Source organism: Amblyraja radiata, chromosome 16 (genome assembly GCF_010909765.2).
Source record: "Amblyraja radiata isolate CabotCenter1 chromosome 16, sAmbRad1.1.pri, whole genome shotgun sequence".
Taxonomy (NCBI): domain Eukaryota; kingdom Metazoa; phylum Chordata; class Chondrichthyes; order Rajiformes; family Rajidae; genus Amblyraja; species Amblyraja radiata.
The window spans coordinates 15921662-15935151 of NC_045971.1; the positions used below are offsets into that span (position 1 = coordinate 15921662).

The window sequence follows — 13490 nt, forward strand, 5'->3', positions numbered from 1 at the left end:
TGGGTCCATCGGAGTGTTGCACCCTCTCGCCCTCCTTCCTGCACTCCCTCGTCTCACACATACACGCACCGCACGGTGGCAATGTGACTCGCTAGGGACAGTCCCCTGGGGGTGCGCTGCACACACTGGCGCCTATCACCTCCCCGTGCTTCACCCGACCGTCCCACACTTAACGAGCGATGAGAAATAATATTAAAGACAAGATCAAGGATAGTCTTATCTCCAGACAAATGCTATTGTTTCTAACGCTGATTGATTGATTTATGGGCGAACTTTGAGAAAGGGAACAGTGTACAAGGATAAAATAGATTCAAAGTGCTGGAGTAACTCAGCGGTTCAAGCAGCATATCTGGAGTGGAGGACATGAACAGGCAACCTTCGGTCAGGGCCTCTTCTTCTCCCTCCCATTGTGTTGGTGTTGGTGTTGGTGGTGGCGGTGATGGGGGATGGGGGGGGGGTGGAGTTGGAATAATGGTGGGGGCACGATAAAGCCTAGGAACTGATAGATGAATAGACACAAAAAGCTGGAGTAACTCAGCGGGCCAGGCAGCATCTCTGGAGAAAAGGAACAGATGACATTCAGAAGGGTCTCTATTCGAAAAGTCACCTACTCATTTTCTCCAGAGATGCTGCCTGACCCGCAGAGTTACTCCAGTTTGTCGTGTCTATTTTAGCTGTTAGCCGGCATCTGCAGTTACTTCCTGCACAAGTGATAGATGGAAGCAGGTGAAAGGGGTTTGAGATAGGGAGAAAGATAGGTGTGAAAAGTGGATGGGGACAGGGGGAGGGGAAGGGAAAAGGGAAGGGGAAGGGAAAGGAGGGGGAATTATGGGAGAAATGGGTAGCATCCAGATGGGGCACAGATAAGGGAGGGGGGGCTAGAGGGGTTTGGAGGGGGTGAGTTTGTTGGTTAGTTACCTAAAATTGGAGAATTCAATGTTCATTCAGTTGAGTTGTCAACTATTCGTGAACTATGAGGTGCTGGCATGTGCAAGAACATTTGTTAACATGGAGGCAGAGCAGAGGTTGGTGATTAACTGAGGGGAGACACAGGAAGTAGCAGATTGGAATCTGATTTATTGTTGCTGATGATGACTTTGTCTATGGCAGGTGGGACAAATGATGACGGAAATTAAATCATTTCAATTCAGATCTGGACCACTAAATGTCCCAGCTTCATGTTGGGATGAAGGGTAGTGGTGAGGGAAATTAAGGGCTGGTTCTGGGGGAAAGATGAAGAAAGACTGGATAGACTCGGCTTGTACTCGCTAGAATTTAGAAGATTGAGGGGGGATCTTGTAGAAACTTACAAAATTCTTAAGGGGTTGGACAGGCTAGATGCAGGAAGATTGTTCCCGGTGTTGGGGAAGTCCAGAACAAGGGGTCACAGTTTAAGGATAAGGGAGAAATCTTTTAGGACCGAGATGAGAAAAACATTTTTTCTGTGGTGAATCTGTGGAATTCTCTGCCACAGAAGGTAGTTGAGGCCAGTTCATTGGCTATATTTAAGAGGGAGTTAGATGTGGCCCTTGTGGCTAAAGGGATCAGGGGGTATGGAGAGAAGGCAGGTACAGGATACTGAGTTGGATGATCAGCCATGATCATATTGAATGGCGGTGCAAGCTCGAAGGGCGGAATGGCCTACTCCTGCACCTATTTTCTATGTTTCTATGGTGAAGATAATGGGAAATGGGAGTTATTTGGTTTCGTTTAGTTTATTGTCATGTGTTCCGCGGTGCAGTAAAGAGCGTTTTGTTGCGTGCTATCCATGCAAACATTTAGACATTATTCTATTTCATGGCAATCCAGGTTTGGAATTTGAAATAGCTTTAAGGAATACTCTTGACTTCAGATCTAAAACAACAGTAACCACCTGCTCTTATCAATGAAAGTGGCGACAGTTTTGGCAAATTGAACACAAAATCTCCAGTTTTTTATTATTATCACCAAGATGTCCTTCATTGGATATGAGATGAGACACTGAGAGTGACATCTTCAAATTGACAGATTATTGGGTTTTTATTTAAGCACATTTGGTTCCTGCTTACTCAATCCAACTAAACCTTGCCTAAATGATAGACACAAAAAGCTGGAGTAACTCAGCAGGTCAGGCAGCAGCTTTGGAGAAAAGGAATAGGTGACGTTTCGGGTCAAGACTCTTCTTTCTCCCACCCTCTCCCCACTCTACAACTCCCCCTACATTTTCTCTCCAAACTCCTTTGACTATTTCATTTGTCTCCTCATATTAATGTCTTTAAGCTAAGTGTTAAAATATCTTTCCAAATTTCCTATTTCCCCTTGTAAAGTGGTCATGCTTTCTTCAGGGTATGAGGCGCCATGTAAATGTAACTGCTGCTGCCCCTTCTGAGCTGGTACTTCAACTAAATGGCTGTGAAAGAATCAACATATGAAACAGGAGCAGGATTAGATCAGTTCCCCCTTCAGCATTTGAGTAATATTATGGGTGACCTAATACCTCAATTCTGGCTTCCTGCACTGTTGCAATCCCCCTTGATTTCCCATATATCCAAAAGCTATCAACATTTGTCATAAATGCAATGTATAAGCAACGTTAAAAGTCAAAGCATTGAATTATTTAAGGAAGTGATGCTTGTACTCCATAAAGTTTTATTGTGATTACATTTATTGAAAGTGGATGACTAAATCTTCATCAGTTTTACTGGCGACACTCATGGTTGAACGAATTTAGCCCCGTGGGTACAGTTCGTAAGCGTACTATCAGGTTACATCACAGCTTGCTTTGGGAACAGCTTTGCCCAAAGCTGTAAGATATCGCAGAGGTTATGGATCTAACCCAGTCCATCACACAGACTGGACTCCCCACCATCGACTCCATCTACACATCACACTGCCTCTGGAAAGCAGCCAAGATAATGAAGGACATTTCTCACCCTGGCCATTCCCTCTTTTCTCCTCTCCCATCAGGCACAAGATACAAAAGCTTGAAAGTATGAACCACCAGGCTCAGAAACAGCCACTTCCCCATTGTTATCAGACTTCTGATCTGTCCTTCCATAAATTCAGGGTGTAGTCTCAATACTCCAACCAACCTCATTGAGGTCATTGCATTTTTTCTCTGGAACTGTTATGCTACACTGCTAAAAAAACGATATACTGTTGTTTGGTATTTGTCTCTTCATTCTTTCTATTGTACTTGTGTTTAACAACAAGAGAGATGATTCAACATCTGTGATGTACTTCAGTGACTCCTGCAGGGAGGTGACCGCATGGAATGGGCTGCCACCTAGTGTCGAAAATAACCCAACTGAAGTCAAGACAAATTTCTGATTTGGATCAGAGAATTACAGATTTGGAAATGGGAAGAGAAAGACAAATATGTCCAATATCAGAATGTGTACTATACTGAGAACAATACGTCACTCTTCATTCACTTTCCGGTTCGTCTCTATCAATGTGGTGCCAGTCGTGATGCAAATGTTGGAATCGAATGAAGATGGTAACAAACCTTGTGGAAATAACAAGATTCAACATGGACCCAGGAAACAGAAATCAGATTTGACAGGTTAGGTTAGGGGTCCACGGGCATTAGATCAGGAGTGGGGGCGGGGTGAGGGGGGGGGGGGGGAGGGGAATGAGCATTGCCACTTTTCATTTCACTGCACATCTCGTATGTGTATGTGACGAATAGACTTGACTTGACTTGCTTTGGGTCGGGACAGATGATGAATTCCACACTGCATGAGAAGCTGATGCTCCTGTATCTCATCCCCGTGACCATCCACTATCTATAGGTAAATGCACGGGCTCACATGTAATTTCTTTACATTTTCCCCTCCAGCTGTGAAAAAACTGCTGGTCAGAAGCCAGGAAGATTTGAGGAGATTCGGGTCCCATCCGACCCGAAACATCATGTATCAATGTTTTCCAGAGATGCTGCCTGACCCTGGGTTACTTGAGTATTTTGTGTCTTTTGATAAAAGTGGGGAGCTTTCCAACGATGGGACTGAGCTGCTGCTAAACACCAGAGAAAGGACAAACAGAGAGGGATGTCTGGCTATTATCTGCTTTAATTCCAATGATTAGAATTCAAACATTTCCACGTCTGCAAGGCTTTTCATTATTTGAGGATGACATTCTATGTGATGAGAAGAGGATTATGACATCTTTGTTGGCGCAGCTATAGAACTCTCACCTCATGTAGCTGGAAAAATAAATTTGCTTTGCAAGGAAGCTTAAGCCCATGAAAGAGCATGACAAACAGTTTTATCCACACCCATAGAAACGCGGAGAGAGCTCAGAACTTGGGGACCACGTTGTGCTTTTCTCTGAGCTGTTTATTAAATGTCAGCATCAATTATGGACCGAATATAAGATCATCTTGGTTTTTGCCAAAGAAAGTGTTTCTTTTTAGACCAGCTTGTTCATTCAAGGATGAATAGATGCCGTGGTGAATTCAGATGCCACAGCTGTGGGTCAAATGGGTCTGCGCTCATCCATGAGTCACAAGGTTCAAGTCCCACACTTGACGTTTGAGCACACGAATGTAGGCAGATGGCCTTGAGGGATTGCTGCATTAATGTTCACAGTTATAGAGAGATACAGCCGAGAAACAGGCACTTTGTCTTAATAGGTCCGCGCCAAAACCCAGGCACCCATTTTATCGCCAATCCTACTCAAATCCATCTCATTCTCCCCACATTACCACCAACTCCCACAGATTTCCTACCGCCCGCCCACATACGCAGGACATTCTACTGTCACCGATTAACAAAGCGAACCGCTCTTCTCTAGGAAGTGGGAGGAGAATCATGTGGTCACAGGGAGAACGTGCAAATTCCGCACAGTTGGTGGCTGGAGCTGTGTGGCATCATCTTTACCTGCTGCACCACTGTGCTGTCCCAGTGAGACTGTCTCAGATGTGTTCCCCTTCAGGCACCATTTTGGAGAAAGACAAATTGTCTTTCAGTGTCCTGTGGATATTTATCCCCCATTACACAATATAAAAGCAGGCTGTCATTTTGCTCTTTGTCACAGCTTGTTGCGCACAAAACGAGTGTTATATTTGCCACAGTATTACAGGGACCACAGTTCACAAGTACTTCATCAGTGCTAAAGTGTTGTGCAAGGTCCTGAAAACAAAGTGGAAGATGTTACCAGTACAAGCCTTTGTTTTTCTTTGGTGGAAGGAAGGTTTATTATGTGATTGTCTTCATTCAACCAGACTATCAGAGCAAAGGAAAGAGAGAGGAGCCAATTGTGATAACTCACGCCCCTTCTACTCTGTGTGTTGGGACGTAAAGAGAGGGACAAGAAGTAAATGTATACTTGCATTGGGGATGGAAGTACGTAAATCAGATAACTTACCTTCAAATGACACTTGCTGGGCTTTGAAGGGCTGTTAGTTTGAGTTGCAAGGTTAAGGGCTTTTTTAAAATTTGTGGAAATATTTGGTTTGCACTTTCCCGTGGGATGTGTGCACAAATTCAGAAGTCCCTGTTCAACCCACAGTGGAACACCAACTCATTGCCCAGCATTGAACTTGTTCAATGAACCTGCATTATGTTAGACCATGTTAGATGCAGTGCCACCAGGGAGAGGATTGGTTATCATAGGGAAAGCTTAGTTTCAGGCAATTTCCATTAACAAAAAATTAAAAGAATGAATTTCAAATATGTTTTACTCGCCGTGCGGTTTTAAATGTTTAAATAATTTAAAAAAAAATGTTTTCCTAGTCTGACTAATTTTTTCAAATGCAAGTTATAACGTTTTGCCTTCCGTCACAGTGAGGCATGTGGGGGAATCGCTGTGGTGGATGTTCATGTTAAAAATGTATTTGGGTGTCTTGTTGGTCTTTATTGGTATGACTGTATGGCAAATCAAATTCCTCATATGTTGTAAAACATACTTGGCTAATAAATTATGACTACTATTATGATTATCATTATACATGCTTGTAAACTATTTGACACTGTACAAGCTGCTTCAGTCCAGTGATCTGGCTCAGCTGACAATTTACACAGCTTCAATGGGTTAGTTCAGAGCCAACACTGTGGTGTGTGTTGCTGCTGCTAGATCTGCCAGAGGTTAAGTATAGACATAGTGGGAAATTTACCAAAACCAATTAGCCTTTGGAGTGAGGGAGGAAACCAGAGCACCCGGAGAACACCCACGTGGTCACAGAGAGAACGTACATACTGCGTACAAACAGCACCCGTAATCAGGATCGAACATGGGTCTCTGGCGCTGCAAGGCAGCAACTCTACCGCTGCACCGCTGCGCTGTCCATGCTGAAGGAAGGCAGCTGGGAGATGCTTGACTGAAACGGAATCCATTTCTCTCTAGCCTGCAAGATTCCTGAACAGAATATTTGAAGGAAACACTTTTCATAGAAAACGGCCCAATCATTGCGGTAAATCTAAAAACATAACTTTATTTGCTGTAAATTCAGGTTAATATTCAAGAATAACCTTAACTTTTACAACTCTCAGTGTGGACGTGATTCTTTCACACAACTCTCTTGCTAAAAAACAACAGTTTCATTGCAAACTAATTTCTAAGTTTCCATCAGGAGCTTGAAACCCTCTACAAATTAACTGATAAAGACAACTTGGCATTTGGCATGAATGCCTAAGCCATAAGGTCTCATTGCTGTTAAAACAGTTTCAAAAGTTGTGCTGGACATTCGCTTGGCTCTAAGTCTTTTTTGGCCATTTGGGCCTCTGGAAATTCTTGCTGCTCCTGAGATCCCAGCTGAAGATCCCAACTGAAACGCTTTTCCAGCAGAGACCTCTTGTCCTCACATCTACTGTTGGTTCCTGGGCTATCTTCTGCCAAAGACACCTGCTGAGGCTCTTCTCTCTTGCCCATAGTGAGAATGCCAGTAGCTTGGTTCTCGAGACCATGAAAGAGATGGTGTAGGCGGTTCTGGAAGGGCTGGGCATTGGTTTTCCTCTTGCCCAGCGTGAGGATGCCGGCTGCATGGTTTCCAGTTCCACGAAGGAGATCGATGACCTTGCAGGAGCACGTTTGCTGGCAGCAGCAGTTGGGGACTCTGGGGGAAGCGCTGACCAAGGAGCAGAGCAGGGCCAACATCAGAATAACATCCAGCTTCTGCAACAGCAAGAACATACAACAGCACGTTAGCTCAAATGTGACATTGTAAGGGAGACCTGTGATGTCAAATCAGTTAGTTATTTTGGATAATTGGAAGTCAAGATACGTTGAATTACAATTGAAACATTAGGTTAATTGTTACATGATCTTAAAAATCTAGAGTCAGGACAGCACTGGCTTCTCAGAGATGCAATGTTTGGATGTGATGTTAAACCTACTTAGGTGAATGTGAAAATCTATTTCGACGGGCAAGGCAGCGATCCCCAGCATTCTGGCCAATATTTATCTCACAATCATAAAAAACAGATTATGTGCAGTCTTTTGGAAACTTGTTAAGTGACAAACGGCTGACCAATTTCTCACAACAGTCATTATATTTTAAAAGCACTTTGTGGGCTCGTGGGGCAAACTGAAAGGGACCTGGAAGCATCATTTAATGTCAATCTTTTTATCTTTTACCTTCCTTTACACAGGTGCTGCTTGATGTCTCCAGAGTTTTCTGCTTGGATTTCACACGTCAGCTTCTGCAGTATTTTGCTTTTGTTACTGATTGAGTTCCACATTAGATTAGAACGCAAAATTAACATGATCTGTTGCTTGATCGCTATCTTTGTTCACATGATTTCAGCTTCCCATGGAACCTCTGGCAAATGCGAAGTGTTGGAGTGATATTAGATTGTTTTCAGTGCTTTACTTCCCTGTTTACTGCATTTGCCTCATAATGTATATGTTATTCTTCCTTTGTCCTGCATGTTTTTATTGATACTTTGCAACAATGATTCATCTCGATTTAAAACTTAATGCCATTGTAAACTTTTTACACAAGACAAATGCAGTAATCAGGGACATTCAATCAGCACTCAAAACAATCTAAAATCACCTTAGCACTTGGCAAATGCAAATGTGTACGCTACTCTGACTTTTCCCATTGTAAATACTGGACAGGTAAATACATGCAAGAGGTACTTAATCTTCATTAGATGGAAGAGGGGCTCCAATAAAACTAATGCATGTAACTAACACAATTCAGCCATATCCACATTTGTGGGTATTCAGTAATATGCGCTGAAGAGTATTTCTGTAAATATATACTTTGTGCCCTTATACCTACAATTGCATCCAGAATGTTTTGTGCAAGATCTTTTGTTCTTTTCAGAAGGTTTAAGTTTCAGTTTAGTATCTAAGTCTATTATTAAAAGCTTCACAACCAAAGCCACACCTCCGCAATAATGAAACCACTCCTGATTGCTGATAAGTTTGTTCAAGTTGAGCACATCAATAATAATGTGAACATCCTTGACTCACTGCAGGTGTTATTAATGCCAATAGAAATTAAGCTCAATGCAGTAGATCACAGCAGGGATGTGACATCAATGTGCATCTCCAGCTCACAGGGTGGAATGGAGTCGCGAGAGGGAGGGTGAAAGATGAACAGAAATAAACTGGCTGGATTGCAGTCAGAGTGTGGTCTGACTGCAAGAAGATCAAATTATATTTAAACCAGGAAGTCAATTGGAATAAGAATATAATGCGTCAGCACAGGCATGCAGGAAAATGGAAATCAGACAAATGGTTACAAATATAAAAAATATAAACATAACTATAAATATTTCTAAATTTCTAAATTTATAAATAGAAATGTGAAATATAAAAAAGTCTACAAAGGCATTAAGGTTCAAATAGAGATGAATCATTAGTTGGAATACATCAAATAAAACATGCAAGTCAGAATAGCACACAAGGCAAATGTAATATTTGTCAAAGATTTCTGCTTTTGATAAATTCACAACATGGAATTATTAACATTGTCTAATAAACCCTGTATTAGAACAGATGAAGAGTCTCGACCCGAAACGTCCACAATTCCTTCCCTCCCACACCACCACACCACCCACTACAAGTGCTGCTTGACCCGACAGTTGATGTTTTGCTCAGTTATCATTGTCAGGCAGTAGACTTGACAGTCAATTTACACAAGAATAACGAGGGGAAATAAACCAATAACTCATTCATTTAGCAAATTCATTGAAAAATACATACGAGCCAGGTCATGGGGGGACAACTTTGCTGCATGGAAACATCTCACCCAGACACCACATCTCTGATAATGAAATGTTAAGTTAAGATTTTTGGACTCTGGTCTCTGGATTGGGGCTTGAATCCACAACCTTCTATCCCAGAGTGATTAATGCAAGCCTCTTAGTTACAGCAGACTTCGTTTTAGTTCAGTTTAGTTTACTTTAGAGATACAGCACGGAAACAGGCCACTCGGCCCACCGAGTCCGCACCGACGAATGATCCCCACACATTAACACTACCCGACAACACACTAGGGACAATTTTACATTTACATCAAGCCAATTAGCCTACAAACCTGTACGTCTTTGGAGTGTGGGAGGAAACCAAAGATCTCGGAGAAAACCCACACAGGTCACGGGGAGAACGTACGAACTCCGTACAGACCAGCACCCGTAGTCAGGATTGAACCCGGGTCTCTGGCGCTGTAAGGCAGTAGCTCTACCGTGACACCACTGTGCCGCCACACTCACAAAGCACAGAAGCAAATGAGAGTTACACTGGGCCAAAAGATTTCAACCAACCACACATATAACAAATCAATGTTTTTGTCAATACTTGACGAGAATTTTGACCAGTGATTACGCTTCTTGGCTGAGGTTCAGGAGTGAAAGATGACAAATTTCCTTTAGATAAATTCAAATGAAACATGTCTGTAACTAATAAAATAGATAAGTATTAAAAAAAACAATAAAAGGTTAGTTTCAGTTCTCCTATATCTGTCTTCAATATATCCAGCTCCTCACAATTTCTACATTTCTTCCATTCACCTTAGTTTTTCCCTTCTCTTTTCTCTGACACCTCAACCTATACCCCATTCCCCTACCACCCCAACCCACATCCCAGCTCCCCACCTTTCCCCCTTATAAACACACATGGACATTACTTTCATTGCCGTGGTTTCCACCTTCACCGATCCTTTGCGGAACCGAGCTATCGTGCAGAATATTCTTGCCACAGGTGCTTCAGTCGTTTTCTTGAACTGAAGAGGAACTAATCTCTGATCCCTTATTTATATTATTTTCATTCCGTATTACCTCTCAGCATTCTTTGTTCAGGTACAATGGAGCCATTCCAACTGACCACTGCAACAGTGATTCACGTCATCTTTCTTCAATTAGAGTTTCTCATTAGCTGTTATACCATTCACTTTGAAAACAAATGGAAAATAGGTCATCTGTAAGCACTGATATTATCTGGAATAAATGTCACTCTTGGATTTGTGCTGTGAATGAACTGCTGGGACTTTGAGAGGGAGCCAGTTTGTTTCAGCATATCTATTCTTCCTTTCAAATTAGCCCCATTCAGCTTCACCTGAATATGCCATAAATCTATAACCCAGCACTAATTAGCTGCTGATCACCAGAGGAATGAGCTATTCCTTCCTGGAGACGCAGCTCATTCAACCTTTATACATTTTGCTCTTCATTCAGTTTTTGTTGGTCATGGCTTGTATCTCATTCCACAAATACTTTCAATACAATCTTATTATCTCAAGTTTTTGCGACTGTCGACAACTAAAACATCTCTTCCAATTTAAATCTTGCCTTGCATTCCCAAGCACGATAGGGGAAAATAAAGAAGGGTCTCAACCCAAAACTTCACCAATTTCTTCTCTCCAGAGATGCTGCCTGTCCCGCTGAGTTACTCCAGCATTTTGTGCCTATCTTTGGGGGAAAATAAATATGCTATAGGATAATTAAGCATATTATTTAAAGTTATTTTTTCATGGTCAATAAAGATACTTACGTTTTTTCTACAAAAATTCTTCACCTCTTGTCATGAATTCTCAATGTGTTTATCGGTAGGTGTAGAATGTCCATTATAAACACAAAGATGTTAATATTGAAATTGGGTACCTAGCAACATAATTGCCTCATAAACCACTCCATTAAAACCTCTGTTGTAAATTATGTTCAAAAACTTTAAGCGCTGTTCCCTGTAAGCAAGAATTATTTCCCTGTTTCCAGCTAACTCCTAATTCTTAAGCAGTTTTATCCCAAATTTGTATTGTATTGTATTGTATTGTATTGTATTGTATTGTATATCTTTATTGTTATTTTCTTGAGTACTCACATACCCAGAGGAAACAAAAAAACGTTACTCAAATTCAGTGTGCAGTAAAAAATAAATAGAAATAAAAATACATATATCATGAACAAGTTTAACACTACTCTCAACTAAACATCAACAGGCGTTCCGATCGGCAGCGGCACGACAGTGGCTCTGTCCAGGTTGGTGGTTGGTGCGCGATACTTTGGCAGGGGGCAAAGTCCGTTTAACAGTCTTATAGCCTGCAGGAAGAAGCTGAGGAGCATCCTGCTGGTTTTGCAGCTAATTTTCCTGTACCTCTTCCCAGATGGCAGGATGGAGAATATGTAATGCGATGGGTGGTAGGGGTCTTTGATGACAAATTTGAGTTGGAGATAACTTTTTGCAAAAATTTTATTACTGCATTTTCATATTCAGATGTAATCTCCTTCACCCTTGCCGTGTCCCCATAAAATAGTCGTTTTCATTTCTCACTTGGTTTCCAAGGAGCAAAAAGTGCGAAATTAGCACTGATGCAGTAACTGAGACCTGAATGCTGGTTTATACATCCACAGCTCCAGGGTTAGGAGGCTTTGGGTGGGATGTATGTGGTGGTTAGAAGAAAGAGAGGATTGGAGAAAAGAAAAGTTTGTTTTACACAGCACGCAGGCAACCAGGTTCTTCTTTGTTGAACTAGCCGGGTAACATGGACTCAGTAAATGGACCATTTTAGTTCCCTGTACTTGTCCGGAGATCATATTGTTATCAATGGATACATAAGAGACTGCAGATGCTGGAATATTATCTGTGTTTATGTTTCAGGCAATTATACTTCATCTCCTAATACCAGTGTTTTTTTTTGATAATGACACATTAAAATTCTTTGCTATTTTTAAACTAAATCCGTTTAATATTTATGCCAGAATGACTGTGGATCATGCCTTGAAGCAACAAAACACAGAGCTCTCACCCGCTGCCAGAACATGACTCACAGCCAGCTGCTCTGGCATTGACCCTGTAGACTGAGTGATGGTGTCATAGAGTCATCTAGCACAGAATCAGGCCCTTCGTTATTATTAATTTTATGTATTATCCCTTCTATTTGTGATTGGAAGATAATCTTACCTTTGCTAACTTCTTATCACCAACCTGGAGAAAACAGAAACCAAACTCATCCAATTTGCAGCACAGACTGAGGCCATTCAATTCTTCATGTCTGTGAAGCTCTTGCGAGATCCATCCAGCTAGTCCACTCTCTTTCTCCACAGCCATCGCCTTTTCCCCTTTTTGGTTACTCATACATATAGATTTATTGAAGACCTTTCAAAGGTCACTGTTGAATGCAAAGTTGAACTTTGAATCAATTTCCAAATGCTGTCATCTTGGAACTGAGGTGCTCGTGTGCCTTGCAGTCAGTTCATAGGCTTAGAAACGTAGAAAATAGGTGCAGGAGTAGGCCATTTGCCCCTTCGAGGCAGCACCGCCATTCACTATGATCATGGCTGATCATCCAAAATCAGTACCCCGTTCCTGATTTTTCCCCATTTCCCTTGATTCCATTAGCCCCAAGAGCTACTTCTCTCTTGAAAACATCCAGTGAATTGGCCTCCACTGCCTTCTATGGCAGAGAATTCCACAGATTCACAACTCTCTGGGTGAAAACTTTTTCCTCATCTCAGTCCTAAATGGCCTACCTCTTATTCTTTGCTTGCTTTTCTCCAGAAATCAGTTGCTGAGACAGTCGTGAAGTGGGGTCATGATTAATGCTCTACTGCTGGTGATATCCGTACTGCCAAGGCTGGATATTTGGGGTGTGTCTGAGACTCTTGGATCAGAGGCAGGGCCATGTCCATTGGAGAAGAGCCAACTCCGTGAGAGTCCGCAGAGCCAACACGTGCTGTCCTGACCCTGTTAATAAACTGCCATCTCCCATCGTCCTCATTGGGGACCTTTGAATTATCTTTCATCTTGCACTAACTGGTGTACCCTTTATCCTTCATCTCTACACAGTGGATGGCTTGATTGTATTCATGTATATTTTTTTCTTTGACTGCAAACAAACAAATGCTTTTCACTGTACCTCAGTACACATGACAACAATAAGATTTGAGTTTGAGTTTAGTTATTTGTCATGTGTACCAGGGTAACATAGAAACATAGAAACATAGAAAATAGGTGCAGGAGGAGGCCATTCGGCCCTTCGAGCCAGCACCGCCATTCATTGCGATCATGGCTGATCCTCCCCAATGAAGTGAATGGGTCACAGTTTAAGGATAAGGGGGAAATCT

General features: G+C 42.0%; 1 protein-coding gene across 1 annotated transcript; it reads right to left on the reverse strand.

The window, feature by feature from the left end:
• Positions 1–6633: 6633 nt before the first annotated feature.
• Positions 6634–13169, reverse strand: hcrt (hypocretin neuropeptide precursor). Its single transcript, XM_033034782.1, has 4 exons — positions 12993–13169; positions 12328–12351; positions 10058–10153; positions 6634–7092 (listed from the first exon to the last, which is right to left on the reverse strand). Exons 1-4 carry the CDS (start codon positions 13167–13169, stop codon positions 6634–6636), a joined length of 756 nt encoding a protein of 251 aa, XP_032890673.1.
• Positions 13170–13490: the final 321 nt, after the last annotated feature.